Source organism: Rhodotorula graminis (genome assembly GCF_001329695.1).
Source record: "Rhodotorula graminis WP1 unplaced genomic scaffold RHOBAscaffold_7, whole genome shotgun sequence".
NCBI lineage: Eukaryota > Fungi > Basidiomycota > Microbotryomycetes > Sporidiobolales > Sporidiobolaceae > Rhodotorula > Rhodotorula graminis.
Genome location: NW_017264934.1, coordinates 1141267 through 1167937, shown reverse-complemented (window position 1 = coordinate 1167937; position 26671 = coordinate 1141267). Strand labels below are relative to the sequence as shown.

General features: G+C 67.5%; 8 protein-coding genes across 8 annotated transcripts; 3 read left to right on the top strand and 5 right to left on the bottom strand.

Moving 5' to 3' along the window:
• Position 1: 1 nt before the first annotated feature.
• Positions 2 to 3690, top strand: RHOBADRAFT_53917 (uncharacterized protein; the record flags this gene model as incomplete). The annotated part of the gene is made up of 4 exons (XM_018417057.1): positions 2 to 499; positions 577 to 3034; positions 3132 to 3303; positions 3400 to 3690. The coding sequence occupies 4 exons, from the start codon at positions 2 to 4 to the stop codon at positions 3686 to 3688; spliced, it is 3417 nt and encodes a 1138-aa protein (XP_018271058.1).
• Positions 3691 to 4776: 1086 nt separating this feature from the next.
• RHOBADRAFT_27501 (uncharacterized protein) lies at positions 4777 to 7473 on the bottom strand (the record flags this gene model as incomplete). Its single annotated transcript, XM_018412793.1, has 12 exons — positions 7432 to 7473; positions 7164 to 7355; positions 6989 to 7080; positions 6606 to 6914; positions 6473 to 6519; positions 6226 to 6406; positions 5882 to 6143; positions 5733 to 5797; positions 5586 to 5652; positions 5348 to 5515; positions 4878 to 5274; positions 4777 to 4817 (listed from the first exon to the last, which is right to left on the bottom strand). Coding segments are annotated over exons 1-12 (1854 nt in total), but the record flags the coding sequence as incomplete, so codon positions are not given.
• Positions 7474 to 7953: 480 nt separating this feature from the next.
• On the bottom strand, positions 7954 to 9960 carry RHOBADRAFT_44522 (uncharacterized protein; the record flags this gene model as incomplete). The annotated part of the gene is made up of 4 exons (XM_018414428.1): positions 7954 to 8681; positions 8751 to 9065; positions 9137 to 9746; positions 9814 to 9960. The coding sequence occupies 4 exons, from the start codon at positions 9958 to 9960 to the stop codon at positions 7954 to 7956; spliced, it is 1800 nt and encodes a 599-aa protein (XP_018271056.1).
• Positions 9961 to 10143: 183 nt separating this feature from the next.
• RHOBADRAFT_44521 (uncharacterized protein) lies at positions 10144 to 12100 on the bottom strand (the record flags this gene model as incomplete). Its single annotated transcript, XM_018414427.1, has 8 exons — positions 10144 to 10314; positions 10379 to 11019; positions 11085 to 11245; positions 11315 to 11399; positions 11474 to 11677; positions 11752 to 11758; positions 11825 to 11898; positions 12064 to 12100. 8 exons carry the CDS (start codon positions 12098 to 12100, stop codon positions 10144 to 10146), a joined length of 1380 nt encoding a protein of 459 aa, XP_018271055.1.
• Positions 12101 to 12370: 270 nt separating this feature from the next.
• RHOBADRAFT_48552 (uncharacterized protein) lies at positions 12371 to 15656 on the bottom strand (the record flags this gene model as incomplete). The annotated part of the gene is made up of 12 exons (XM_018415155.1): positions 12371 to 12734; positions 12862 to 13398; positions 13470 to 13552; positions 13626 to 13700; positions 13781 to 13955; positions 14017 to 14104; positions 14184 to 14272; positions 14354 to 14435; positions 14503 to 14689; positions 14755 to 14872; positions 14939 to 15080; positions 15610 to 15656. 12 exons carry the CDS (start codon positions 15654 to 15656, stop codon positions 12429 to 12431), a joined length of 1929 nt encoding a protein of 642 aa, XP_018271054.1. The 3' UTR covers positions 12371 to 12428.
• Positions 15657 to 15784: 128 nt separating this feature from the next.
• RHOBADRAFT_53914 (uncharacterized protein) lies at positions 15785 to 17667 on the top strand (the record flags this gene model as incomplete). The annotated part of the gene is made up of 6 exons (XM_018417056.1): positions 15785 to 16016; positions 16104 to 16127; positions 16194 to 17005; positions 17085 to 17225; positions 17312 to 17475; positions 17646 to 17667. The coding sequence occupies 6 exons, from the start codon at positions 15785 to 15787 to the stop codon at positions 17665 to 17667; spliced, it is 1395 nt and encodes a 464-aa protein (XP_018271053.1).
• Positions 17668 to 18276: 609 nt separating this feature from the next.
• On the bottom strand, positions 18277 to 20752 carry RHOBADRAFT_48551 (uncharacterized protein; the record flags this gene model as incomplete). Its single annotated transcript, XM_018415154.1, has 9 exons — positions 18277 to 18355; positions 18419 to 18467; positions 18532 to 18613; positions 18676 to 19023; positions 19172 to 19591; positions 19659 to 19981; positions 20048 to 20107; positions 20284 to 20324; positions 20548 to 20752. 9 exons carry the CDS (start codon positions 20750 to 20752, stop codon positions 18282 to 18284), a joined length of 1602 nt encoding a protein of 533 aa, XP_018271052.1. The 3' UTR covers positions 18277 to 18281.
• A 791-nt stretch (positions 20753 to 21543) lies between these two features.
• On the top strand, positions 21544 to 26382 carry RHOBADRAFT_27488 (uncharacterized protein). Its single transcript, XM_018412792.1, has 17 exons — positions 21544 to 21567; positions 21714 to 21797; positions 21940 to 22088; positions 22153 to 22330; positions 22395 to 22655; positions 22757 to 22912; positions 23013 to 23357; positions 23487 to 23812; positions 23891 to 24311; positions 24487 to 24696; positions 24758 to 24779; positions 24865 to 24977; positions 25043 to 25197; positions 25272 to 25621; positions 25745 to 25961; positions 26037 to 26105; positions 26184 to 26382. Exons 2-17 carry the CDS (start codon positions 21723 to 21725, stop codon positions 26284 to 26286), a joined length of 3150 nt encoding a protein of 1049 aa, XP_018271051.1. The 5' UTR covers positions 21544 to 21567; positions 21714 to 21722; the 3' UTR covers positions 26287 to 26382.
• The last annotated feature ends 289 nt before the right edge of the window (positions 26383 to 26671 follow it).

The window sequence follows — 26671 nt, the reverse complement described above, 5'->3', positions numbered from 1 at the left end:
CATGACGGCCTGCAAGCACCCGGGCGGCCGCCTGGCCCACTTGGCGCATCTCCTCACTCGCCACTGCCCGCCCCTGGCCTTGCCCGGCCCGGGCCCCGCTCGCGCCCTCGTCGACCTCGTCCTGCACCCACCTCCACCCCGGCCTGCCATCCGCCCAAGCCCGATCGCCCGCTCCATCTTCACCTACACCACCCCGACGCCCGCACCCCGTGCGCCCGACCTCGCCCGCCTCTTTTCGACCTCGACCCGTCCTCTCGGCCGCGTCGTCGACAATCTCCCGACCGACCCGCACCATCGCGCCCTCGCCGCTCGCCCACCTCGGCCAGCGCATGACGACAAGCGCCCACACGGCGACGAGGGTGCGCACGGCGCCGACCCGCACACGGCCAGCTCGAGCGTCCTCGACGCCCTCCTCAAGGCGCGCGCTCGCGGCGCACCCTGGTGGTGGAAGGTCGCGCGTGCCCAGGTCGAGGCCCAGGACCGTCACCGCTCTCGCAACGTGCGTCGTCGTGTCCTCTCTCAGCTCTCGCGGCGCCCCTTCCTCACGGCGTCCCTCGCTCACGCCCTCTCTCGCAGACGCACCGCCCGTCCGCCTGGCAATGGCGCGCCTCGCCCATCCAGCACGCCTTCTCGCGCGCCGGACCGAGCGCTGCGAGCACCCACGACTGCCACCACTCGTCGCCCGACCACCACGCCGCCGACCCGACCTCGCCGCTCTGCTTCGCCCACTCGTCGTCCTCCTCGAACGGTCGAGGCGACGGCCGCAGCGGCCACGCACACGGCTACCGCCGCGGCCACGACCCGGCCTCGTGCGCCCAGCCCCTGAGCGGCTGCCGAGCGTCGTCGAGCAGCTGGTCGTGGTGGTACCTCCTCGCCAACGAGCGTCGCCGCCGCGACCCGGCGTGCCAGGCCAGCTACGTCCGCCACGCGTGCCACGAGTGGCACGACTTTGCGGGCAAGGGCCCGTACGGCGCAGCGTACGCGCGCGCGCACGGCAACGACGACGTCGGCGAGGGCGAGGGCGGGTGCGTCGGGCAGCGGCGCGCGCCGAGGTCGTGCAGGAGGGAGTGGGACGTCCTGCGCGGCGCCCAGGTCGGCCATGCGCGCCGCAGGAGGGGCCTCGCGCTGTCGCACCGCGCGAGAGCGCACGACGGCGGCGGCGGGCGGCGCAGCAGGAGCGAAGGTGCCGGCGCCGGCGCGCACCGCTCGGGCCCGTTCGACTACGAGGCGTTCCGGCGCGCGCACTGGCGGCGGCTCCTCAACTGGGACAGCAGCCGCCTTGGCGACGGCCCACGCGGCGACGGCGCGCTCGGGCGCCACCGCGGGCCGAGGTGGCTGCGCGCCAACGCGCCGCACTACTGGGTCCGGTGCGCGCACCGCTTCCGCACGAGGAAGAACGGCGCCCTGTTCGTCACGTGGCGGGCGTGCGACTCGGACGCGCTGCGGGTCGGCGCGGCGGCGGGCGACGGCGGGCGGCGCGGCAGGTGCGACGCGGGAGCCGTCAGGACGGGGTCCGTGCGGCCGCAGGTCGAGGCGGTCCACGCTCGCCCGCACGCGACACGGGCCACGCCGCCGTCGTCGTCGTCGTTCCTGGGCTCGTCGATGCTCGGCGCGCCGGCTCGGCTCGCCCTGCGTGCCGGCGCCGCACGCCTCTTCTCGACGTCGCCGAGATCCTCAATCTCGTTCCTGCCGCCATCGCCCACCTCCCTCGCCGGCGTGTGCACCCCTCTCGAGCTCGGGCTTCCCCTCCTCCTCCCCCTCGCGTCCCTCCTCAAGTCGACCGCCGCGCTCAACGTCCTGTCGTTCGTCACCCGCATCAGCCTCACCCTCCTGCCGCTCTCGGCCCGGAGCCGCATCCTCCACGCCCTGCGCGAGCGCTACCTGCGCGACCCGACGTCGCTCTCGGCGTCCCTCGTCGGGCGCTGCGCCCTCGAGCACCACGCGCGCACGCTCGCCGCCCCGAGCGGTTTCCTCGCCCGGTGGAACGCCCTCCTCGGCCTGCCCCTCCTCGTCCTCACGCCCCTCGTCCTCCTCGCGCTCGTCGCCCTCGCGAGCCTCGAGCGCACGCCCATCACGGGCCGGTGGCGCGTCGTCATGCTCTCGCCCGCCGAGGAGGCCGACCTCGTGCGCAGCGTGCTTGCGCCCACGTCCTCGCCAGGCGCGTCCGCCGTCGGCGCCGGCGTACCCGCACACGCGCAAGCCGCGCCGGTGCCCGAGGGCACGTCGCGCGATTGGGTCGCGACGCTGCAGCGCGTCCTCGACCTCGCCGACGAGGGCCGCTCGCCGACGACGGGCCGCCGGCGCCTCCTCGGCGGCGACGTCCTCGACCATCGCGACTGGCGCGTTCGCTGGGCCGAGGCCGTCCTGCGCGCCCTCGAGCAGGGCGCCGCGCCCGGGCTCGCGGCGGGCGACGGCGGCGTGCCCCGCAGGCGAGGCCCGAGCGTCCTCGCGCCGCCGCCGACGAGCTTCCCGCTCGAGCCGCGCGCCGAAGCGCTCGGCGAGGACTCGGCGTCGTGGTCGGACGAGTTCGTCCTCGCCAAGCCGGCGCACGCCCACTCGGCGCACGCGCACGCGCACACGGGCGGGCACGCCCAGGCGCCGCTCCGGCTCGAGTACGACCTGCTCGTCGTCGACCGCCCCGACGCCAACGCGTTCTCGTTCGGGTTCGGGCCCGACGCGCAGAGCGTCGGCTCGGGCCAGGGCCCGGCGTCGGCGGCAGCTGTGCGTCCAAGGCGGGGCGTCATCGTCGTCTACACGGGCTTCCTGGACGAGATCCTCGGGCGCTCGACGGCGCCGCCTGCCCTGTCCTCCTCCTCGAGTGCGAGCGTACACGGTTCGGCATCCTCGACCGTCACCGCGGCCGACCCGCTGCGCGCCCACCTCGCGCCGACGACGCTCCCGACCGACGCCCAGACGCGTCAGCTCGCCGTCCTCCTCGCGCACGAGCTGGCCCACCTCGCCTTGAGCCACACGCTCGAGAGCTACGCGAGCTCGAGCCTGTTGGTGCCGCACCTCGCGAGGCTCACGTCCGACGGTTCGTCCTCTCCTTCTCGATTTCCCATCTCTCCTTCTCGTGCAACTCCTGACTCTCACTCTTCCCCCTCGCCGCTCTCCTTCGCAACCGCTCGCAGTCCTGCGTACGTTCCTGTACCCGGTGACGGCGCTCCTCGGGCCCTTCATCAACGACGCGCTCGGACGTTCGCTCTCCGAGGGCGCCCAAGGCGGGTTCGGCGTCCTCGCCGAGGCCGTCAACTCGTGCGAGAGCCGCAAGCTCGAGAGCGAGGCCGACGTCGTGGCGCTCAGGTGCGTCGTCGACTCGCTTTCTCTCCCTTCCTGCCTCGGGTGTGCACGGACCGCCAGAAACTAATTCTCTCTCTGGCCCCCCTCTCGCGTCGACAGGCTCCTCGCCACCTCGGGCATCGACCCACACTGCGCCCTCTCGTTCTGGGAGGACCGCGTCGCCCACCCGTCGTCATTGTCGTCGTCGTCGTCGGCGCCGGCGTCCACCACTCACGCACGCGCCCACGCCCACACGGTCCGCCCGCACTCGACGACCGCGCCCGAGAGCCTCCTGCGCTCGCACCCGGTCGACGAGGAGCGTGTCGAGCGCATCCGGGTCGAGCTCGCGAGCTGGGAGAGGTGGTGGGCGAGCGCGAGTGCGGCTGGAGCGAGTGCTGCGGTGGCTTAGCCTGCGCCTTTCCTCCTTGTCCATAGATCCCTCTCGACTCTCTCTCTTTCTCTCTCTCTCTCTCTCTCTCTCTCTTTGTCCTCACTCTAGCTGTACACATGTTGTAGTCGTCCCTCTCCCTCTCCCTCTTCATTTTCAGTACGCGCCGGTCGCCATCCTCCCGCTTCCTACTCTGCGCTCGGCCGCTCCTGTACTGCGTGAGCCAGTGTCCCCCGTCCCTCAGTAATCGCGACAGAGCACAGACACGAGCCTCTCGGGTTCTCGAGAGCGACGCCGAGAGAGCGAGGCAAAGGAGCGACGCTGCAGAAGGGAGCGACTAAGAGTCCTCCTTTCGCACGCTCTCAAGCCCCTTTTCTGCGACCGCGTCCACCTCGCGCCGCTTAACCTTGGGCAGGTCGTCCGCAAGACTGCGAATCGCGCCTCCTGCTGCCGCCGCGCCGGGCGCGAGCGCCGACAGGGGCGTGACGATGGCCATGGCGATCTGGACGACGCTCTCGACGCGACGCTTGAGGGGATCGTAGTCGCTCGTGACGCTCTGCAGGGTCGCATACGAAGAGATAGTAAGTAGGTGTACGATAGAAGAGAGACGAAAGAGGAAGAGAAGAGCGAGGGAGAAAGAGGAGCGAGAGGAGGAGAAAGGATTGGCGAGGAGAGCGAGGACGCACCAAGTCCTCGACGCGCACGTCGGCGTGGTACGAGTCGAGCGTGACCCTGATGACGGGCGCTCGCGGCCGCTCGAGCCGCTCGAGCGCCTTGTCCGCCTCGACGACCGCCTCGACCTGCATCGCGTCCTCGGCCTTCTCGGGCGGCAGCGTCGCGTCGTCGACGGGCTCCGGCTTCGGCTCGACCGCGGCCGGCTCGTCTGCGGGAGGTGCTGCCGTTGTGGACGCGGCTGAGGGCGGCGGCGAAGTAGACGAGGGCTGAACGAGCTCGACTTGGCCAAAGTACGAGTCGAGGAAGGCGATGAGGCGGTCGAGGCGAGACGGGAGAACCGCGGCCTCCTCGTCGGCGTCGGCGTCGGGAGCAGATGTTGAGGGCTCGTCGACGTCAAGAGGTGGTGCAGAGGGCGAGGTCGGCTCGGCGTAAGGATGCGGGTGATGATGGTTGTGCGGGTGGTCCTCGGTCGTCTCTGCGGACGCGAGGCCGAGTCAGACTTGTCCAAATAATGAGACGGAGAGAGTGGACGCACTCTTGACGCTCGCCGGCGAGCCCTCGATGCCGAGCACGACCGCGAGGACCGAGTCGGCGATCATGTCGTTCGTGACGCCGCCGACCCACTCGATGGCGAGCTCGTGCTTGTCGACGAGCTTGACGTCGACCGTCTCCATGATGCGCAGCGTCAAGTGGCCCTCGGCGTCCTTGCCCTGCGCGATCTTGCCGTACATTCCCTCGAGGTGCCACCGGACGAGGTCCCACGAGACGCTCAAGGCGAGGCGCTGCCGCTGCAGAATGACCGACGACGACAGGCCAGTGAACTCGCGCAGGTCGGCCGGCGACAGGAGCGTGTAGGAAAAGTCCTTCGAGACGAGCAAGCCCGAGACCGTCGTGGACGGGGTCGGGACCGTGTTGGCGAGCGAGCCGAGGGCCTGCAGCAGGCAAGCAAGAGAGTCAGACGGCGCTCACGAGGACAGAAAGGGGCGCCAGAGGAAGAGGGCGCACCTTGGCCATGCGCTCGCCGCGGAACTTGAGCTTGACCGTCTCGACGTTCCGAGGCGAGTAGATCTGGACGTCGTTCTTGCGCTCGGCAAAGCGGGTGCGCAGTGCTGCGCGCAGGCGCGACATGTTGTTGACCTCGCCGTGCACCAGAATCAGGTGTGACGGCATGACCTGCAGGGCGGCTAGTCAGTAAGGGCGCGAAGGAAAAGAGGAGGCCTGAGCGCGCGAACGAGGGACGCACCTCGTCGATGAACTTGGAGTTCTGCGTGTAGTCGACGTGCGCCGAGAACGAGATGTAGTCGACCGATCTGTGGGGCGACAGAGGAGAGCGTCAGTCGGATTCTCGTGGACGGGCAGGAGGAGGAGGGCGAGAGATGCGAGTACGCACAACCGCCGCTGGATCTTGGCGCCGCCGTTGAGCGCATGGATCTCTGTCGGCTCGTTCATGATAGTCTGATGCGGGTGGAGGGACAAGAGGGTGAGCTCGAGGCTCGAGTCGGGCCGGAGAGAAAAGGAGAGAAAGTTGACCAGACGCACCCTCGCCATGACGCCCTCGACGCTGTACCCGGTGATGACGAGGCCGTTTCGAGGATCGGGTGCCCACTTCTCGAGGAGCTCACGGCTGACGCCGCTCGTGAGGAAGCCGGGCGACGCCATGACGACGCACGGGTTGCGGTCGTTGAGCTTCGAGATGCCGCGGTCGAGAGGGCGGATGAACGAGTCCTGGCGCTTGAAATCGAAAGGGTTGATGCCACGCGCAAACTTGGCTCGCACGTTGGGCGACATGGTGTGGATGTACCTGCGAGAGCGAGGAAGGGCGGGCCGATTCGAGTGGTCAGGCGTCGCCAAGTCGAGACGAGGGGAGGAACGCGCCGACGCACTGCCGGTAGACGTCCATGCACTTGATGGCGAGGCTCGAGATGTAGTAGATCGGGATGTGCTGCAGCTCGGGGTGCTCGGCCCAGTACTCGTCGAGGATGAGGAGGAGCTCTTGCGCTCGGCCGAGGGCAAAGACGGGCAGGAGGACACGACCGCCGCGCTTGAGGATCGACTGGACGAGACCTGTGTACATCGAGGCGTCAGGACGACGCGATAGGCGGAAGGACACCGCCTGAAGAGGGGACGGACCCGTGAACTGGGCCTCCTTCTCGAGTCGGGGCTCGTGCGACTGGACACTGCGGCGGGGCATGAGGGTCAGTGACACAGTTTCTCAGATACGCAGGAGGCCCGTCGAGGAGGAAGAAGGAGAGCGAGGACGCACCCGTACGTCGACTCGCAGATCATGACATCGGGCGGGCGCTCCCAGTTGGGCACCTTTGCCGGCACGAGATGCCGGTCCTCCTCGGTTGAGTAGTCGCCCGTGTACAGGACGCGTGCTCCCGCAATCTCGAGCAGGAACATGCACGCGCCGAGGACGTGGCCGGCCGCGAACGAGGTAAAGCGGACCGAGGCAGACGACGTGTCGGACGGCGGAAGAAGGATCTCCTGCTCAAAGTCGAACGACTGGATCTCGTTGAAGGACGCGATCATCTCGGCCTCGGTGAACAGGTTGTCGTCGGAGCCGGCCGTCCTGCGAGGGAGAGAAGGCGGGAGAGTCAGGCCGGGTCCGGGTGTCGAGGGCGAAATAAGGCAGGGTCGACGTACGAGACGCGGACAAAGTCGCTCATAAGATAGCGATACACGGCCTTGGTCGGGTGCGACATGTAGACGACGCCCTTGCCCTCCTTGAAGTTGGTCTGCAAGTGCAAGTCCGCGCGAGCGGCGAGTCAGTCCTGTGCCCTGCCTCGCGCCCCGCACATTAGAGAGAGCAAGGGCGCACCTTTTCCATAACATAGGTCAAGCTGGCGGCGTGGTCGAGGTGGAAGTGCGTGATGAGGATGGCGTCGACCGTAGACCAGTCGAGCTCGTCGAGGAAGGGCAACGCGGCCATGCCCGAGAAGGCCGGGTGGACGCCGGCATCGCACACGATGATGCGACCCTTGTACTTGATAACGCAGCAGGACCGGCCGACCTGGAGATGCGGTGCAAGGGAGGTTAGTCGGCTGAGGCGGAGGGGGAGAGGGACGGGAGGGAGGCGGGGAGCGCACCTCTTGCCCTGCGCCAAGCAGCTGCACCTCCATCTCGTCGTCGAGCCCAGTGATGCCCTCGGGGCTGATCTGGGCCACGCCCGTCGTGTCGCCGGCTCCCTTGCGCTTCATCGCTCGCCGCGGGTTGAGGAGGACGCGGTCGGTCGAGTCGGGGTCAGGGGGGACTGCTGAAGGTCGCAGGAGCTTTGTGGTGGGTGCTCTGACCGACTGTGAGGGGCAGCTGTGCCTCTAGAGCTGTGCGGGGAGCGGTAGGGAGCGAGTGAAGCGCTCCCCGCCTTCGTCGTCCGGATCCGCCTCTCGCGCTCGCGCAACATGTCCTCTTGGGCCTCTTTTGGACCGCCGGCACGGTGTAAAGGGCCTGTAGCACGGACAGGGCCAGCGGCTCCAAGCCCCAGCCCCTTGGCAACTTGGGCTCTCCCTCTCAAGACAGCACCGACGAGGCGCGACAGAGAGTCAGGAAGACATTGCAAGAACGGCCAATCAAGCGCTCGCCAGTCGAGAGTGACAGTGACGAAAGCGCGCTCACGACTGCTCCACTCCATCGCCGCCGCTCGTCCCCTCGCGCTCCCTCCTCTTCCGCTCGTCCCTCTCCCTCCTGCGCTCCCTCTTCTCCCGCCTCGCCGCCTTGCCCCTCCTGCGCTCGACCTTGTCCCTTGCGTCGCGCTTGGCCGCACGGGCGAGCTGCTCGGCGATGCCCACGCCGTGACCCGACGGTCGCGACGCCGCGCTCGGCGAGCCGGGTTCCTCGAAGCGGCGGCGCTTGGCCGGCGGTGCAGGGTCACTCGTCGCGGACAGCTGGGCGCGAGGCTGGGCATGCGGGCTGCTGGAGCGAGGGCGAGGGCGAGTAGGTGGAAGGGGGACTGGAGCGAGGAGCGTCGAGGAGGGAGGTGGGGTCGGCAACGGCTGGACCTCGTCGGCGGCCTTGGCCGATGCGGATGGCGAAGGCGACAGGGCGCACGAGTCTTCGACCGCCGGAGCTCGTGTCGCTGAGGCCGGTAGCGGCACGGGCGAGGAGCGAGGGGGCGTCGTGGGGAGGGAGAGCATCGTCGTGGTCGATGAGGACGAGGGCGCGGGCGAGTACAGGCCGTGCGAGGGTCGCATAGGGAGGGCGACGAAGAGCGAGTGAGGAGGTGGTACGTCGACGTGGCCGAGAGCCGAGGTCGAGTCGGGCTCGGGCGCTGGCCACGAGACGGACAGCGCGTCGAGCCAGTCGACCATCTCGTCGGCCCAGTCGTCCGCATCGCCGACGACTGCGAGAAGACGAGCTGATGAGTATCGGCGGGCTCACAGTCAGGAGGAAGGAGGAAGCCGGGACGCACAGTGGTAGTCGAACACGCCGTCCCACTCCTTGCCGACCGCCTCGCGGTTGACGAGCACCCTCAGCCCGCCGACCTTCTTGACCCTCGCCGCGAAGCGCTTGACGAGCTTCTTGAAGCCCGGAATGCGCAGGCTCGTGCCGGCGACGACGAGCAGGTCTGGCTCGTTGGCGAGGTCGGCGCTCGCGAGCGAAGCGATGAGGTCCGACGCCGAGGACGTGGACGAGTGCGGGTCGTCGTACAGGAGGACGGCAGGGCGGAGGAAGGCGAGAGGGGAAAGGGACGTCGCACGCTTGAGCCGTTGCCGCCGAGAGGAAACTGCGCGGGCGACGAAGGTCAGCCCCGTCGCCAGCCGAGAGGACGAGAGAGAGAGACAGCGCAGGACGCACCTCGCTCGCTGCAGCGCGGGCAGTCGACACCTCGCCCCTTCTTGAAGGCCTTGTTGTGCGCCTTGCCCCACCGCTCGCGCCACCCGCACGCCCCGCACATGACCTCGTCGAGCCCACCGTGCAGCGGGACGACGACGCCCTCCCACGAGCCACGCGCCGTCGCCGAGGACCCTGCGTGCCCGATCTCGCACTCGCCGCTGTCCTCGGCGGCCTCGTCCGCCGCCATCTGGGCGAGGTCGACGACGGCGAGCCCGCTGCGACGCTCGAGCCCGTCGATGTTCTGCGTGTAGACGCGCTGCAACTGCCCGCGCTCGTCGAGTGAGGCGAGTAGCCCGTGAAAGGGTGTCGGCGGGTCGTCGGCGCGCTCCTTGCCCTTGCCGCTGGCGCTCGAGGAGGACGACGAGGGTCGAGGGCAGGCGCGGCGAGTGGTGCGGCGCAGCTCGGCCATGAAGCGCAGGTGGTCGGCGCGCGAGTCGGGCTGGACGAGTGACGAGTACGAGAAGAGGTGCTTGGTCGCTTGCACCGAGCGGGTCGAGGTGCAGGTGGAGGAGGGAGGCGGTGATGTGGGGGAAGGCGAGGAGGAGGAAGAGGGGCGAGGGGTGCGAAAGTCCTGTGTGCGCGCACTGTGGTCAGTGAGAGGCTCGCGTGTGGTTCTTCCGCCCCGAGCGTCGACTCACGGGGATGCCTGCGCTGGTGGAGCAGCCTGCGCCGAGGCCAGCGACGATTGACGAAGCCTCGGCGAGCGAGTTGGCGACGTGGGCGAGGGCCTCGAGGGTGACAGCACTGGTGCTGCCTCCCTGCGCGTCGAGCGCGAGGCGCTGCATCTGTCCGTGGCGGTGCGGAGCAGCGAGCGGTTGTTGACGAGGGAGCGAGCTGATGAGAGGCGCGTCCTCGTCGCGACCATCTCGCACCGCCTCGCCGCTCTCTCGGGCGCACGGGAAAGCAAAGCATCGTGTGTGCACTCTCAGGCAAAGCGGTACACAAAGCACGCCAGTCCCCCGCCCTCTTCAACCAAAGCGCGCCGCCCTCCTCCTCCTCAGCTCCTCGAGCGACGGACTGTCCTCCTCCTCGGGCTCCTCCGACGCGCCCTGCGCTCCTCCCGCCTCGGCCAAGCTCGCCTGGAGCGCACGCTGGAACTCGTCCTCCTCGGACTGGGCGGCGCGAGACTGCGAGGGCTGCTGCACGATGGCGACGAGGGTCAGTGGCTTGTGCGGCAGTAGAGAGAGACAGAAGAGGACGCACCAGGCCGCCGCCTGCTCCTCCTCCCGTGCTCCCACCGGCGTCGCTCGCCGCCGAGCTGCTTACCCTCAAGCTCGCCGCAATCGCCGCCGCCATCATGTCCTCCTCGCTCATCTCCTCGCCCGGACCCGGTCCCGCTCCACCGAGCCCAGCCGTGCCGTCCGCAGCCGCATCGCGCAGCGGTCCGTCGCCGACCCTCCTGCGCTGCCTCTGACGCCTCCCGCTCGCACTCGTGCTCGCGCTCGAGCCGCCGTCCGGGCCCTCGACGATGACGACGTCGTCCTCGTCGTCGCCGCCGTCCTCGTCCATGCGGTGCGGGTCCGTCGACGCGGGCCGCTTGCCCTTGCGTGCGCTCGAAGCGCCGGCGACCGCGCCCAACGAGCCCGAAGGCGCGAACCCGGCGGCTGCAGACGACGACGACGAGCCGGCGCCGGCGAGCGACTGGCCGTTGCCGCCGAAGTAGGTGTGCTGCGCACCGTTGCGGGCGCCCGAGGTCGACGCGCCGTTGCCGTTGCCGTGGTGCGACGGGAAGCCGTCCGTGCCGCGCGGCTCGGGGAGCGAGAGGGCGAGGTCGGCGGCGGAGCAGGGAGGGAGGCCGGTGATGCCGGCATCGGGCGAGGGCACGACGGCAAAGATCGAGTAGCCTGTATCGACAAGAGGGGAGATCAGTGAGCGCTCGCGAGTGGGAGGAAGAGGCGAGGAGACGCACCTTGACGTTCCGCCTCGCGCAGCGTCAGGCCGAGGTACATGGCCGAGACCCACTGCGGCTGAGGGATGCACGAGTCGAGGTTGTAGAAGCGGTCGGCCGTGCCGAACCGGCGGACCGAGAACCAATGCAGCTGGTGGTTGAGGAGGAAGCCGTCCATGTTCCTGCGCTCGAGCCTCGTGTCAGTGACAGGTCGTGCGGCGAGAGGCGAGAGAGGAAGACAGGGGACGCACTCGGGGTGGTTGTGCACGTGGACCATCTCCTTGCTGCCCCACCTGACGAGGCTGAGGCCGAGCACCTTGAGCGCCTCCTCCATGACTGCGCGAGGGGAAAACACCGTGTCAGGGCATCGTTCGCCGGACCGATGTCGACCGAGGAGGGAGAGGACGCACCCTGGACACTGAAGAAGCCGCTGTCGTCGTAGTTGGCGCTCCCGCCCAGGCCGTCCTCGTCGCCTCGGAGTCGGACGCCCGGGTCGAGCTGCGCCTGCTCGAGCGCGTCGAGCTGCCGCGCAATGTCGGCAAGGTCGGGAGCGGTGAACAGCGACGACTGCAAGAGGTTGTTGAGCGCGTGCTGGCCGCAGAGCATGCTGCCCGCTGTAGAGGGTGAGGAGGTGAGGTCAGTTTCGGGAAAAGGGGCTGTCGAGGAGGAGAAGGAGGAGAGGACGGACCCTCTTGCTGCAGGTCGTACGATAGGTCAGGGCTGCCATCAATGACAGAGAGACAGGGAGACGGGGAGCGCACCGTCTCGTGGTAGATGTGCGGGACGAGGTCGGCCATGTCGGCGAGTCGGCGAGTCGAGGAGGCGAGGTCGAGGTCTGCGTGTGCGGGCAGACGGGCGCGTAGGCCTCGTCAGCTGCATGCCCCAGGCCGCTGTCGCACCCGTCAAAGCTCTCCACAACGTCGTCACCACGCCCCTCTCCATGGTGCCCTCCTCGACCGAGGTGAGGCCGCCACACACTCGCCGCGCGCGGCACACGTACCCGCGCCGGCGCGAGATCTGAGGACCTCGATGACCATGCAGGGGAAGAGGAGCGCACCTGTGAGGCTGGTGGTTGAGGGGCGGGCGCGTCCTTCTTGACGAAGCGATGAAGCCGAGGCGGACGAGGGCGACCGGCGAGCTGTGCGGGGATCGTGGCGTGGTGCTGCAAGCTCCTTGTGCTCTGCACCGGAGCCGTTCGAGCTGGGAGAGCGAGGCGGGGTCGTACGAGGAGGGACGAGGAGCGGTTGAGGGAGACGACGACGCGGCCCTGTCTCGATTGCAAAACAGCAGAGCCGGGCACGAGAGCTAGTACAACAGCGTGCTTCTTTGCAACAGGGGTCCAGCATGTGCCTGTCGGTCTACCGCTCACCGCGCCGTCACATCCGCCTCGACGACCTCGCCCTCGCTCGGCTCCTCTTTGGCCGCCGCCACGTCGGCGACGACCGCGTTCTGCTGCTCCCACATGCCCCAGTACACGCCCCGCTGCGCCATGAGTTCGGCGTGCGTGCCCTGCTCGGCGACGTAGCCGTCGCGCAGGACGAGGATGAGGTCGGCGTCGGCGACCGTCTTGAGGCGGTGCGCGATAAAGATGGACGTGCGCGCCTTGGACAAGAGAGTCTGGTTGATGTTGCGCATGAGGTCGACCTCGGTCGTCGTGTCGAGCGCCGACGTCTGCGAGAGAGAGAGAAAGAGAGGACGGGCGGACGAGAGAGGGACGGGCAAGGTGGTCAGGGACTCGCTCGCTCGCTCGTCGACGACGTCGCTGAGAGGGTTAGGATAGAGAGATACAGGGACGCACGGCTTCGTCAAAGAAGAGGATCTTGGGGTCCTTGAGGAGCAGGCGCGCGACAGCCAATCGCTGCTTCTCGCCGCCCGAGATCATCATGCCGCGCTCGCCGACCTTGGTCTGCCACCGGTCGGGGAGCGCCTCGATCGTGCGACTGACGTTGGCGAGCCTCGCCGCCTCCTTGACCTCGTCGTCGCTCGCGTCGAGTCGGCCGTACCGCACGTTGTGCATGATGTCGCTGTGGAACAAGGGCGTCTCCTGCGGCACGACGCCGATCTCGCGCCGCAGGCTCTCGAGCTCGACGTCGTGCAGCTCCTGGCCGTCGATGTAGATGCGGCCGTGCGACGGCTCGTAGAAGCGGAACAGGAGGCGGAACACGGTCGACTTGCCGCAGCCCGAGGGCCCGACGATGCCGACCTTTTTGCCGGCCGGGATCGTGAACGACACGTCGCGGAAGATGGGCCGCTCTGGGTGATACCCGAACGCAACGTTCTCGAACCGGATCTCGCCGCCCTTGGTGAGCGCGAGCGGCTTGGCCGTAGGCGAGTCCTGCGCAGGGCCGAGAGGGTGAGCGGGTGCTTCTCGACAGCGAGCACGCGAGGGACGAGAGCGGGACGCACCTTGATGGCGAGGCCGACCGACTGCAGGTTGAAGAGCGTGTCCATGTCGATGAGGCTCTGGCGCAGCTCGCGGTAGACCGTGCCTGCGAGAGGGGCGTGAGCGGGGTCAATTCCTGGCCCCGTCGACGACAAGGGAGAGAGGAGAGGTGGGCGTACCGAGAAAGTTGAGCGGGAGCGAGAGCTGGAACACGAGCTGGTTGACCATGACGAGGTCGCCGACCGTCATGCTCCCTGCAGGGCCGAGCCGAGTCAGTCCCGGCTCTTGCGTCCTCGGTCGAGCGCGATAGAGAGAGAGAGAGACGAGGACGCACCGTCCATGATCCCTTTGGCGGCGAGGTACATCATGGCCGTCAGGGCCGACGAGAAGATGACGTTCTGCCCAATGTTGAGCGCCGCGAGCGACGTCGAGATCTTGACGCTCGCTTTCGTGTAGTCCTTCATGGCCCGGTCGTACTGAGCCACCTCGAACGCCTCGTTGTTGAAGTACTGCGGGCGAAGCGACGAGTGTGAGTGCGAGGGAGAGGAGGAGGGAAGCGAGGCGGCGCACCTTGACGGCCTCGTAATTGATGAGCGAGTCGACCGACATGGTCGCCGCCCGGTTGTCGGCGGCGTTGGCCTGCTTGCGGAACTTGGTACTGCGGGCGCAGAGGTCGACAGGGTCAGTCTAGTGTGCGACGAGGCGCCGACGAGGGAGAGAGGGAAAGAGGGACGCACCGCCACGCCGTCGTCCGGATCGTGAACCACGAGTACGCCGCCATCGTCACCAACGTCACCGCCGCAAAGTCCCACCCAAACTTGTAGCTCTGCGCGAGGGCGGACGTCGAAAACAGGTCAGGAAGGTGGCTCTGGCACAGGCTCGACCAGGACGGCGGACTGGGACGCACCAGGATGCCGCACACCATCGAGATCTCGAGCGCGGTCGGCACGACGTGGAAGACGACCGACGACAGGAGGAACGAGATGCCCCTGTGGGTGTGCTCGCACGTCAGGTCGCTGTCGCTCTCGACCAAGAGAGAGAGAGAGAGGGACGCACTTGGTGCCACGGTCGATGGCCCTCGTGAGGCCGCCCGTCTGCCGGCGCAAGTGGAACCCGATGTCGAGGTTGAGGAGGTGGGTAAAGACGGAGCGCGCGACACGCCGGATGGCGCCCTGGGCGACATTGGCGAAGACGGCGTTGCGGAGCTCGGAGAAGAGGCCGGCGCCGATGCGGGCGAGTCCATCTGCGACGTCGACGAGGGGCCATGAGCTCGGGGGCGACGAGATGAGGAGGAGGAGAGGGACGCACAGCCAACGATGACGGTGCCGGCGATGGCAAAGACGCCCTGGCCCGTGGTCGGGTCGATCTCGACGTTGAGCGTGTCGATGATGTTCTTGAAGAAGAAGGGCACCTGGACGTTGAGGAGCTGTTGCCGTGTCGAGAGAAGAGTTAAAAGAGGACGAAGAGTGAGAAGGAGAGGGTAGGGGCGCACCTTGCCGCCGACGAGCAGGCCGAGGGCGAGAAGGACCCTCGTCTTTGTGCTCCAGTCGTTCTTGGGCCACACGTTTGGGAGCAGCTTCTTGATGATGTCCCAGTCGCGCCTCGACTGCTCCTTGTCGCTCACGTCGTCGGTCCTGCCGACGTCGGTCGCGTGCGCTGCGCCGCCAGTCTCCTGCTCCTCTTTGCGGCGGGCCGCCTCCTTCTGGTGGCCCTCGGGGCCCGAGTGGGCCTGGGTCGCCTTGTGGGCCGCCTCGGACAGCTCGTGCTCGCGTTCTTGCTCCTGCTGCGAGGTCGGGGCGGCTTGGGGCTGGCGCGACTGGGCAGGAGGGTCGGGGCGATCGCGGGCGTAGTTGGCGTGGGTGCGGAGGAGGGTGAGAATGGGCGAGCGGGTGCGGGCGAGGGATGGCGTGCGTCGAGGGAGGGGTGTCGAGGTGCTCAGGGTGTGCAAGGAGCGGCTCGAGTTGTCGCACAGCGAGCAGGGCGGGCCGGGCCGACGAGGTGGCGCGCGCTGTCGAGGTCAAGAGGGAGTCAACACGCGCGCTCTGATCGCCGACAAGGTCCGGGACGCAGGGACCTGTACTGCGTGGCAGTAGGCCCGCACGAACTGACCGGATGCGAGGGAGAGAGGGACGGACCTGGACGCGAGCCGAGGACGAGGCGGACGAGACCCAGGCGCGCCAGGGGGCGACCGCTGGTGGTCGGACGGGCATAGTGCGGCTCCTCGATGGAGCACGGTAGCGCAGCTGGTGCGATCGGGCGAGTGGGAGAGAGCAGACGAGGAGCTCGCTCTCGGTGGTTGCCCTCGCGCGACCCACCTGCGACCCACCTGCAAGCTTGGATGCAGCGCAGGGTCAGCTACGTCCACTCGGACGCACTCACTCAGGCAGCCGACCGCCTCCCGTCCAACCTCGGCCGCGCCACGCTCGTGGACCGCCTCATCTCGTCCCTCGACCTCATCATCATCGACCCCGACACGGCTGCACCCGCAGAGCGAGGCCGGGCACGCACTGTCCCGCCACAGCCCGCTACGAGAGCCGACCTTGTGCGCTTCCACGACCCGCGCTACATCGGTGCGCTCCCTCTCTCTCTCTCTCTCTCCTCCCCACCTCGTCCCGAACCTCCCAAGCTGATCCTCCCCTCGCACCATACCCTGCCAGACGCCATCCTTGGCACCCACGACGGTGCGTCTCCCTTTCACGCGAGCTACCGTGCCAGCCAACACGCACTGACCTCGTCGCCCCGCACAGACGACTCTTCCTCTTCCTCCTCCTCGAGCGACGCCTCCTCGTCCTCCTCGCCGCCGCCCCAGCCCACTTTCGGCCTCGCCTCCGACTCGATCGAGCGCCCCAACAAGCGCCGCAAGACCGACACCGACACGCTCGGCCTCCAGGACGACTGCCCCGTCTTCGCCGGCCTGCCCGACTATGCACGCCTCGTCGCCGGCGCCTCGATGACGGCGGCGAGGGAGCTGCGCGACGGGCGAGCCGACATCGCCATCAACTGGACGGGCGGGCGTCACCACGGCAAGAGAGGCGAGGCCGCCGGGTTCTGCTATGTCAACGACATCGTCCTCGCCATTATGGAGCTGCGCTCGGCGCCGCAGCGCGCGCTGCCTCCCTCCTCCTCGCCCTCCCCGTCTCCTCCGAGCTCGCCTCGCCCTCTGGACGACGCCCCGTCCGCATCCTCGCCCCCACCGAGCGCTCCCGCCACGTATCCCTCGCGCATCTCGCGCGTCCTGTACCTCGACCTCGACCTGCACCACGGCGACGGCGTCGAGTCGGCCTTCCTCGCATCGCCCTACGTCCTCACCCTCTCGACCCACCTCCACGCCCCGCTCTTCTACCCCGCGACCGGCGCGCTCGAGTCGACCGGCCCGCCGGGCGAGCCCCGCGCAAAGGGCGCGTACCACGCGCTCAACGTGCCGCTCGAGCCGGGCGCAGGCGAGGACACGCTCAGGAGGGTTTGGGCGAGCTGCGTCGAAAGGGTCAAGGAGGCGTTCCAGCCCGACGCGGTCGTGCTCCAGCTTGGGACGGACGGGCTCGCCGGCGACCCGTGCAAGGTGCGCCTCACTTTCTCCTACCTCTCTCTCTCTCTCCTCCCGCACGTCATGGACCTGAATCGATGCCCTCGCCTTGCAGGAGTGGAACCTGTCGCTGTCGGCGCTCGGGTTCGCCGTTGAGCGCGTCCTGAGCTGGAACAAGCGCACGCTCCTCCTCGGCGGCGGCGGGTACCACTCGCCGAACGCCGCTCGCGCATGGGCCTACCTCACCTCTGTCGCTGTGCGTCCCTCCTCCCTGTCCTTTCCCTCTCCCTCGAGCGCCCGCCAAACCCCGCACTGACCCCCGCCCTCTCGACCGCGCCGCAGCTCGGCCGCCCGCTCCCGCTCGACACGCCCATCCCGCCCGACCTCCCCTCGTCGACGTACGAGCTCTTTGGGCCCGACTGGACCCTCGACGTGCCCGAGGCGTACGGCGTGCGCGATCGCAATGGCGACGAGTCGCTCGGCAGGGTCGAGAGCGCGTTCGAGGGGTACGCGCAGAGGGTTGGCGAGCGATGGGGGACGAGGTCGGGAGCCGAGAGCGCGATGGCGGTGACGGGCGAGGGCGCGAAGGAGCAGGGTGGGCGCGCAATGAGCTAGCCGTACTTTCTCGAGCGCCGGTCGTGCCCCTGCCCGACTCTCCTCCTCGCGCCGCTGCCAGCTCGGGTGTCGAGCTACCCTGAGCTCGGCCGAACAGAGAGCGAGAGAAGAGAGACTCTGAGAGGGAGGGTGATAGAGAAGGGAGAGCAGATCCAGACAGGGTCCAAGCGGGCCTTCCCAAGTAGAAAGACGCCCGAGAACGCTGTTCTCAGCTCCCCTTTCGCAGCGTCGGCCATGCAGACCTGTCGAGCAGCACTCTTAGCTCCAGTCGAGCCGCTGAGGCGACGCAGCACAGCGTGACCAGGAGCAAATCCGGCTGTACCGCTCCTCGACGGTTCTTACTCCCAAGTTTTCTTCCTTACTCGACGCGTTCGCTCTGAGAAGCAGCGGCAGCTCGCGTCTCTCACCTACGGCGCCTGCGTGAGCGAAACAGAGGCGAGCGAGACAGCAAGAGACCGTTGAGCGAGAGAGAGACCGAGAGAGCGCTGCGGACCATGCACGGTCGCTCGACTCGGGGCTGCGCAGGCTCTCGGGACGAGGCACGGTCGCAAGCGAACAACACGACCTCAAGGACTCGTTGCAGGTGTAGGGAAGTACGAAGAGAAGAGCGGGAATGACACAAATAGAGAGGGTACGAGAGCTCTACCGAGAGCGCGAGAGGCTGAATCTATAGGCAAGCCGAGCAGCAGCACGCCGGCTACTGCTTCGGGGTAGGGAGGAAGACGCAGAACAGGTTGATGCCCATCGCGAAGGCGCCGGCGGCAATCCAGGCTGCAGGACGGCAGTCAGCTCGAGAACGCTCTCGAGGAGAGTCAGGGAGACACCGGGACGCACCGATGTTGTAGCCATGCACCACGTGGAAGCGGAACATCAAGGCAAAGAACTGCGGGCGTCGACAAGAGGGGTCAGTCGGCCGCCTGTCGAGGAGATGCGAGAGGAGGACGCACAATTCCGCCCAAGTTCCCCATCGCGCCGACCAAGCCCGTCGAGAAGCCGTTCGAGAAAGGGTTGCAGTGCGGGACGAGCGAGCTGCGAGGGAGGGGAGGACAAGGTCAGACTCGCTCGAGCTCAACTTGGGAAGGCCAACTCACAAGCAGGTACCGTTGGCGACCTCGCAGAAGATTGCGAGGAGCGAGATGATGCCCATCGTGACGTTAAGGTTGGGCCGGTTGCCGGCGTCCCAGCACGCCTTGGTGTAGAGCCCAAGGGCGAGCGACATGGCGCCCATGAGGAAACCGAGCGCTGCCGTGAGCCACTTCTTGGCCTTGATGCCGTAGTAGGCGTACAGGCGATCGGCGAACCAGCCGCCGGCAGGCCTCGTGACGAGGTTGAGGAACCCAAAGGTGCTGCCGTAGTAGCCGGCCTCGAGCTGAGTGAGGCCGTTGTTGGCGACGAGGACCGAGGCGATGTTGGCGTCGACTGCGAGCTCCATGCCGAACCTGCAGGGTCGTTGAGGGTCAGTCCAGGGTCACAGAGTGTGAGTGCGAGTGCGAGTGCGAGTGCGAGGGAGGGGAAGGAAGGGGGAGAGATGGCGAGGAACGACCAGGAGAGGCCCGAGCGGGGAGGAGGAGGAAGAGGAGGACGCACGTGGTCATGTACATGAGGGCGGGGAGCCACGTGTATGGCTTGCTGATGATGTTGAGGAAGCTCGCCCAGGTCAAGGGCTCGTTGACGGCAACGTCGAGCGGGATCTCGGCCCGGACCTCCTCGTCCTCGTCCGACACGGCCTGAACTCGGGCGTCGCCCGACACCTTCTCGTGCATCTTGCGCTCGACGACGGCGCGCTCAGAGGCGTCGAGCTGCGCGAGGTGGCCTTGGCGAGCGGCGATGGCGGTTGCGGGGAGCGTGTGACGGGCGGCCCACTTGCCGGCGGGGTGGTCGGTGCCGAAGTAGAGCGTCGCGGCGGCGGTGCCGAGGAGGATCGGGACGGGGACGACGGCGAACGCTGCGCGCCATGCCGAGTGCGAGCTGAGGCCGCGGTCCTTGACGAGCGACTCGAACACGGCCCTGTATCGAGAGGGTGCGAGAGTCAGCGAGGGATTCCTGGAAATCTGTCCGCCGACGCGACACTTACACCTGCACGATAAATGTGACGCCGCCGCCGAGGTTGCCCCAGCCGCCGACGAACGAATTGGCCGTGCCGACGATGGATTTGTCGAAGAAGGCCGTCGACCACGCCAAGGCGGGTACAAACGTCGCGCCGAGGATGCCGATGAAGAAGCGGATGGCGTACAGGCCGTTGACGTTGGTGATGGCGCCGGCGAGGCCCGACGGGATGGCGCCGGCGACGAGGATGGCCGCCATGGTGTACCGCGGGCCGAATCGGTCGACGAGCGGACCCAGGGCGAAGCGTGCGACGAGCGTCGCCAGCAGCGCGACGATGTTGCTGTTGCCGACCTGTTGGGGCGACCGAACGCTGTGAGCGTCGGCGAGAGAGGGCAAGAAAACGCGGCTCGAGCGCACCTGCTCGCTCGTGAGCTTGAGGTCCTTCTTGATCGCCTCGGGGATGAGCGGCGGGAAGGCCTGTGCGCCTCAAGTTCGTCAGTAAAGGCTCCTTTGTAGCACAGGAAGGCGAGGGGCGGGAGGGATCGGCGGCAAAGGGTTGGCGAGGGTGAGGAGGAGAAGGCGAGGGTGACGACGAGGAGGACAGGGGCGAGGCCGGCGCGAACGGGCTTGAGGACGAGCGGAATAGGCCTCACAAACCATGACAGGAACGCCACGAAGAACCCGAGCCACGCGACTGCAAAAGGTCGAGGAAAGGGGTCAGTAGGCGATTCAAGAGGCGCCACGACGTCCACGACCCGTGCACCTCTCCCTTGAGCTCTGGCCCCGCTTCCTCTGCCGTCGTCCATGCTCGTACAGCCACGCTTCGTCCTTGAGACGGCAGGCGCTGCACGTAGAGCCGCCGAGGAGCGTGGAAGGAGGAAGAGGAGGAAAAGGGGGGAGGGGGGAGGGGAACTCACGATGAAAGTTGCGCGCATATTGATCAGAGAGGCGCAGCATCGGGAGCGTGTAGCTCTTGCCGTTGAGCGGGTTGATCTGGGCTGGCTCCCACAGCGAGGCCCACCGGAAAGGCGGCGGACCGCCGTGCAGAGCGCGCTTGGCGCTGTCGCTCAGGCCTTGCTCCTCGATGTCGTGCGTCGACGAGCGCTTCTCGAGGTCGGACATGTCGTAGAGGTGGACGAGGTGGTCGAGGACGAAGGAGGGAGGGCGAGTGCGGGACGAGAAGGGGGAGAGAGATAGGAGGATAGTCGACGGCGGCGAGGACGACGACGCCTCGACGAGGGTCGTATCGAGGCCGGTACCTTGACGTGCGACGACGGCGATACGATGGTGGACGAGGCCTGGCCTGGAAGAGGAAAGGTCCGACGCCGGACGACGATTGTGCAGCGCCGCTAGCGGACGGACGACTCGGACCCCTTGAGCGAGCTTGAGCTCGCGAGGCGAGGGGCGATACCGTGTGGGCGGTCCAGAGCAAGTTGCGGTGCGCGGTCGCGCTCGTCGCTGCGGTACGAGGCGCGCAGGCGGCGGCCGTGTGCCCTGCGAGACCGGCGGCGCAGGAGGAGGAGCTCGACGACGAGCTCGAGGCGAGGCGGCGCGCGACCGCTATCGCAGCCGTGGCGAGCTGGCCCGGCGAGCGTGAGTGCCCGGGTGCTTGTGCGCAGAGCTATCAGCGTCGAGAGAGGGCGAGCGAGCGGTGCGAGAGGTCCGTCGTCGGAGTTACTTCGACCCCGCATTTCGCCTCATCTCTCGCCAGCCTCGAGTTGTGCACCTCTCGCCCGCGCTATCGCAATGGCCGCTACGCGCTGCAGCCCCAGCCTTCGAGCACCGCCGCCGCCGGCCCTGCCCCGACCTCCTCTCCTCGCCGCCGCCAACTCGCCATGACACCGATCGCATCCACCTCGTCGCTCGACCCAGCGTCCATGAGCAGCACACAGCCTCAGCCAGCACCAGCAGGAGGGCGCCAGACCATCTTCGTCGTCGTGCGTCCCCTCTCTCTCCAACCACCGGCGCAACGAGGACGACCGTCGTCGAACAACTCGCTCGCGCTCTCTCCCCTCGCCGCCCACGAGGCTGCGAGCACTCTCTACGTCCAGGAGCTGACCCTCTCGGGCGAACGCACCCACAGGGCCTCGGCATGGTCGGCATGGCCTTCATTGAGAAGATGCTCGACCTCGACAAGGACCAGGGCCGCTACTTCATTCGTACCTGCGTGAGTCCCTCCTCTCCTTGCCGTGCGAGGACCTCGTCACGGGCGGGATAGCTGTGACGGGCGACTCACGCTTTCCTCGAGGCTACAGGGCGAGGAGGACGTACTGGCGTACAACCGGGTCGGCCTCACTTCATTCTTTGAGCACCGCAACGTGTCGGACCTGTTTCTTCAAGGCCCCTCGTGGTACCAGGCCCAGCTCCCCGACCGCTTCGCCTTCAGCACGGGCGAGCGCGTGACCGAGATCGACACGGCCCACAAGAACGTCTACACGTCCAAGGGCAACGTCTACCAGTGCGCCCTGATTCTCTCTCTCTCTCCCTCTCTCGGCCGTCCTGACCGGTCCCGGCGCACGCAGGTACGACCTTCTCGTCATGGCGACGGGCTCGAGCGGCGCCCTGCCGCCCTACGTCTCGCCGCAGCAGGCAGCGCAGACGAAGGGCGTCTTCGTGTATCGCAGCATCGCCGACCTCGTCGCCATCATGGACTACGCCGACCGCTCAGAAGTGACCCGAGCGTCGGTCGTCGGCGGCGGGGTGCGTCCTGCTTCTCTCTCGCCCTTTGCCCGAGCCCCCACTCACGCCTCTCGCGTTCTCGCAGCTTCTCGGACTCGAAGCCGCCAAAGCCGCCTACGACCTGCCGACCTTGCCCGACGTCAACATCCTCATCCGCCAGGCCTACCCGCTCAACCGCCAACTCGACGCCGCCGCCGGCGAGCTCGTCCTGCACAAGATCGAGGACATGGGCGTCAAGGTCTTTACCGGCTGCGAGCCCAAGGCGATCATGACGAGCGAGCGAGACGGCGAGCAGGTCTTTGTCGGGTTCGAGCTGGCGGACGGCGAGAAGATCGAGAGCGACCTGGTGCGTCTGACGGCTCTCTCTTTCCATCCTCACCTATTTTTCCGAGGCTCGCGCACGACCTCAAACGTGACAAGAGACTGACCTCGCTCTCCTTCTGACAGGTCATCTACGGTATCGGGATCTCGCCGCGAGACGAGCTCGCTGCGGCAGCAGGCATCAAGGTCGCGCCCCGAGGCGGCATCGACGTCGGCGACGACCTCATGACGAGCGCGCAAGACGTTTTTGCGATCGGCGAGTGCGCGTCGTGGCGAGGAAACGTGCGTCCCGACTTTCTCGTCCTTCTCGAGATGTGGCCCTTGGTCGTCCTGAGGACGACCGAGCTCGAGAACGTTCACTGACCTCGTCGAACGCCTACAGACGTACGGCCTGATTGGCCCCGGCGTCGAGATGGCGTCCATCCTCGCGTTCAACCTCACCCAGACGGCCGGCCACGCGCCCCGCACGATGAACTCGCCCGACTTGTCGACCAAGCTCAAGCTCATGGGCGTCGACGTCGCGTCCTTCGGCGACTACTTTGCGCACGAGCGCATGCTCCAGGAGGCCGAGCGCGTCGAGCGCGAGAAGGGTGTCGCCATCCACCGCAAGCGTCCTCGCGACACGCGCGCCGACCCGCTCAAGAGCCTCACGTACCGCGACCCGATCTCGGCGACGTACCGCAACTTTGTCTTTACGAGCGACGGTGCGCACCTCGTCGGCGGCATCGTGAGTCGCGCTCTTCCTGCCCTCGTTGTTTGTCGACCTTCCCAAGTCAGCCCCTGACCGCTCTCCTCCTCTCTCCTCGCCCTTCCCTACCCCCTCCCGCCTTCCTTCTCCTCCTCGCCCACTCTTCAGATGATCGGCGATACCGGCGCGTTCACCAAGCTCGTCTCGATCGTCAAGAAGAAGAAGAAGCTCGACGTTCCGCCGTCCGAGTTTATCCTCGGCGCCAAGAAGGGCGACGACGACGACGGCGCCGACCTCGACGACGACACGGTCGTCTGCTCGTGTCACGCGACGACCAAGGGCGCCATCAGCGCGTGCGTCAAGTCGGGCGTCGTCGACTTTGCCCAGGTCAAGTGCCAGACCAAGGCCGGCACGGGCTGCGGCGGCTGCGTGCCACTCGTGACCAACATCTTCAAGAGCGAGATGAAGAAGGCCGGCAACACGGTCAGCAACAAGTGCGTCTCTCGGCCCTCGTCGTCTCCCTCCTCGGCCCGCACTGACCTCGCCGCCCTCGCCTCTCTCTCCTCGCGCAGCATCTGCATCCACATCCCGATGTCGCGCGCCGACCTGTTCAAGGTCGTCAAGGTCAAGCGCCTGCGCGACTTTCGCTCGATCATGCAGGCCGCCGCCGTCGAGCCGAGCGCCGCCGGGTGCGAGCTCTGCAAGCCCGCCATCGCCTCGATCCTCGCGTCCCTGTACAACGAGATGGTCATGAAGCCTCGTCATCACGGCCTGCAGGACACGAACGACCGCTTCCTCGCCAACATCCAGCGCAACGGCACCTTCTCGGTCGTGCCCCGCATCGCCGGTGGCGAGGTCACGCCCGAGGGCCTCATCGTCATCGGCCAGGTCGCGTCCAAGTACGGCCTGTACACCAAGATCACTGGTGGGCAGCGCATCGACATGTTCGGCGCGCAGAAGGCGGACCTGCCGGCGATTTGGGAGGAGCTCATCGTGCGTCCCCCTTTCCCCCTCGTCGCTCGTCCTTCCTTCCTCTCCCTCATTCCTGACACCTTTCCCTTTCCCTTTTCCTCCCCCTCCCCCTCGTCCTACTTCTTCACGACCACCTGCACGCTGTCCTACCCGCCCCACTCGCCGATACGCCCTCGTCTCTTCGTCGGTCGCCCAGAACGCCGGCTTCGAGTCGGGGCACGCGTACGGCAAGTCGCTGCGCACCGTCAAGTCGTGCGTAGGCTCGACCTGGTGTCGCTACGGCGTCGGCGACTCGGTCGGGCTCGCGATCGACCTCGAGAACCGGTACCGCGGCGTGCGCTCGCCGCACAAGTTCAAGGGCGGCGTGTCGGGCTGCGTGCGCGAGTGCGCCGAGGCTCAGTCCAAGGTGCGCCCCCCTCTCGCTATCTCCTCTCGCCGTGCGGCCCTGACGCCGTGTCTCGTTGCAGGATTTTGGGCTCATCGCGACCGGTGCGGCATCTTCCTCGAGCCGACGGTCCTCTTGGTCCTCCCTTACTGACTTTCCTCGTCTTCCCCCTCGTTCGCGCACTCGCAGACAAAGGCTGGAACCTGTACATCGGCGGCAACGGCGGCGTCAACCCCCGACACGCCGTCCTGTTCGCCAAGGACGTCCCGCCGACGAAAGTCGTCCGGCTCGTCGACCGCTTCGTGCGTCCCACTTTCTCGTTCTCCTTGTCAATCTCGACCTCACTGACGAGCATCTCCTCTCGCAGCTCATGCTCTACATCCGCACCGCCGACAAGCTGCAAAGGACGGCGCCCTGGGTCGAGAGCTTCGAGGGCGGCGTCGACAAGTTGCGCAAGATCATCATCGACGACGAGCTCGGCATCTGCGCCGACCTCGAGGCCGAGATGGACAACCTCATCGGGTGCGTGCGACTCTCCTCACTCGACCGCGTTCGTCGGGACCGTCCTGACTCGTTGCCCTGTCCCGTCCTCGCAGCACGTACCAGGACGAGTGGGCGGTGGCCATCCAGGACCCGGAGCTGCGCAAGTCGTTCAAGCAGTTCGCCAATACGGACGAGCGCCGCATCGGCTCGGAGCTCATCGTCGAGCGCGGTCAAGAGCGCCCCGCCGATTGGCCCAAGTCCTTCCCCGGGCAGCGGTTCGTCGACAGCGACATCCGCACGCCGCGCTCGCAGTGGCAGTACGTCGCGCTCGCCACCGTCGACGACCTGTCGCCGAACGACGACAACACGACCAGCTGCGCCGTGCGGTACGGCGAGGACACGCAGCTCGCCATCTTCCACGTCCCTCGCAAGGGCTATTTCTCGACCCAGCAGATGTGCCCTCGTGCGTCCTCTCTCTCTCTCTCTCTGTCTCTCTCTCTCTCTCTCTCTCTTCCCGAGCATTCGCCTCTCTCTCTCTCTCTCTCTCTTCCCGAGCATTCGCCAACTCTTCTCATCGCCGTCGCAGACAAGCGCGCCTTCATCCTCGAGCACGGCATCATCGGCGACGACGCCAACGGCCACCTCTACGTCTCGTGCCCGCTCCACAAGCGCAACTTCCGCCTCGACAACGGCGACTGCCTCAACGACGACGAGTACAAGATTCTCGCCTTTGACGTCAAGGAGGAGAACGGTACCTTGCTCGTGCAGCTGCCGCCGCCCGACCAGCTCGACGCCCTCATCGGGTGCGTCTCCCTCTCCCTCTCTCTCTCTCTTCTTTAGCCGAGCACACGCTCACTCTGCCTCTCCCCTCGCTGCAGATCGTCTAAGTGGATGGTGCGCAAGGCGACCGCCGAGGCGTTCGGGCGCAACCAGGCGACCAAGATCGAGTACGTCCACTCCCTCTCCTCCTCTGCGGCCGACTGTGCGCTCTCGCCGACCGATACTGACTCGAGTCCTTCCTGCAGGATCATCGGCCCGACGGGCGAGGTCGACGAGGACAAGAAAGCGGCTGGGACCGAGTGCGGCGAGGCGGACAAGGCGTGCGGCGAGCACAAGCTCGAGTGGTGAGCGAGGGCTGCCGACGGTCGTCTGTGCTTCTCCCGACTGGTTCTCGGTTCATCAGTACCATGCTTGTAGACTTCTAGACGTGCACCTCCTTGTCGTTCCTCGTTTGCGACCTCGCCCGCTCGCCTCCTCGACTCGAGAAATGCGCAGCGGGCGGCTGGGTCCGAGCGAGCAGCTTATCTCGACGCGCCAGCCACGGCCGAAGGTGCCAGACGGCTGCGTCCACGGACCGGTGCGCTAGTTAGCTCGTGCGGCACCGGACCCTTTTGCAAATCTGGGTGCAAAATGCTCGCGTCGTCGGATCCCGACGGCGGACTCGGCGTGGAGATAGCGAGAGGACGGGGCGTTGTCCACAATCGGGGCTCTGCAGCAGCGCGAGCGGACCTGC

Coding starts and splice junctions, on each gene's coding strand:
- RHOBADRAFT_27488 (XM_018412792.1), top strand. CDS start 21,723: ATGGTCGGCATGGCCTTCATTGAGAAGATGCTCGACCTCGACAAGGAC. Junction 23,813..23,890: donor GGCAACACGGTCAGCAACAA/GTGCGTCTCTCG, acceptor CTCCTCGCGCAG/CATCTGCATCCACATCCCGA. Junction 24,978..25,042: donor TCCGGCTCGTCGACCGCTTC/GTGCGTCCCACT, acceptor CTCCTCTCGCAG/CTCATGCTCTACATCCGCAC.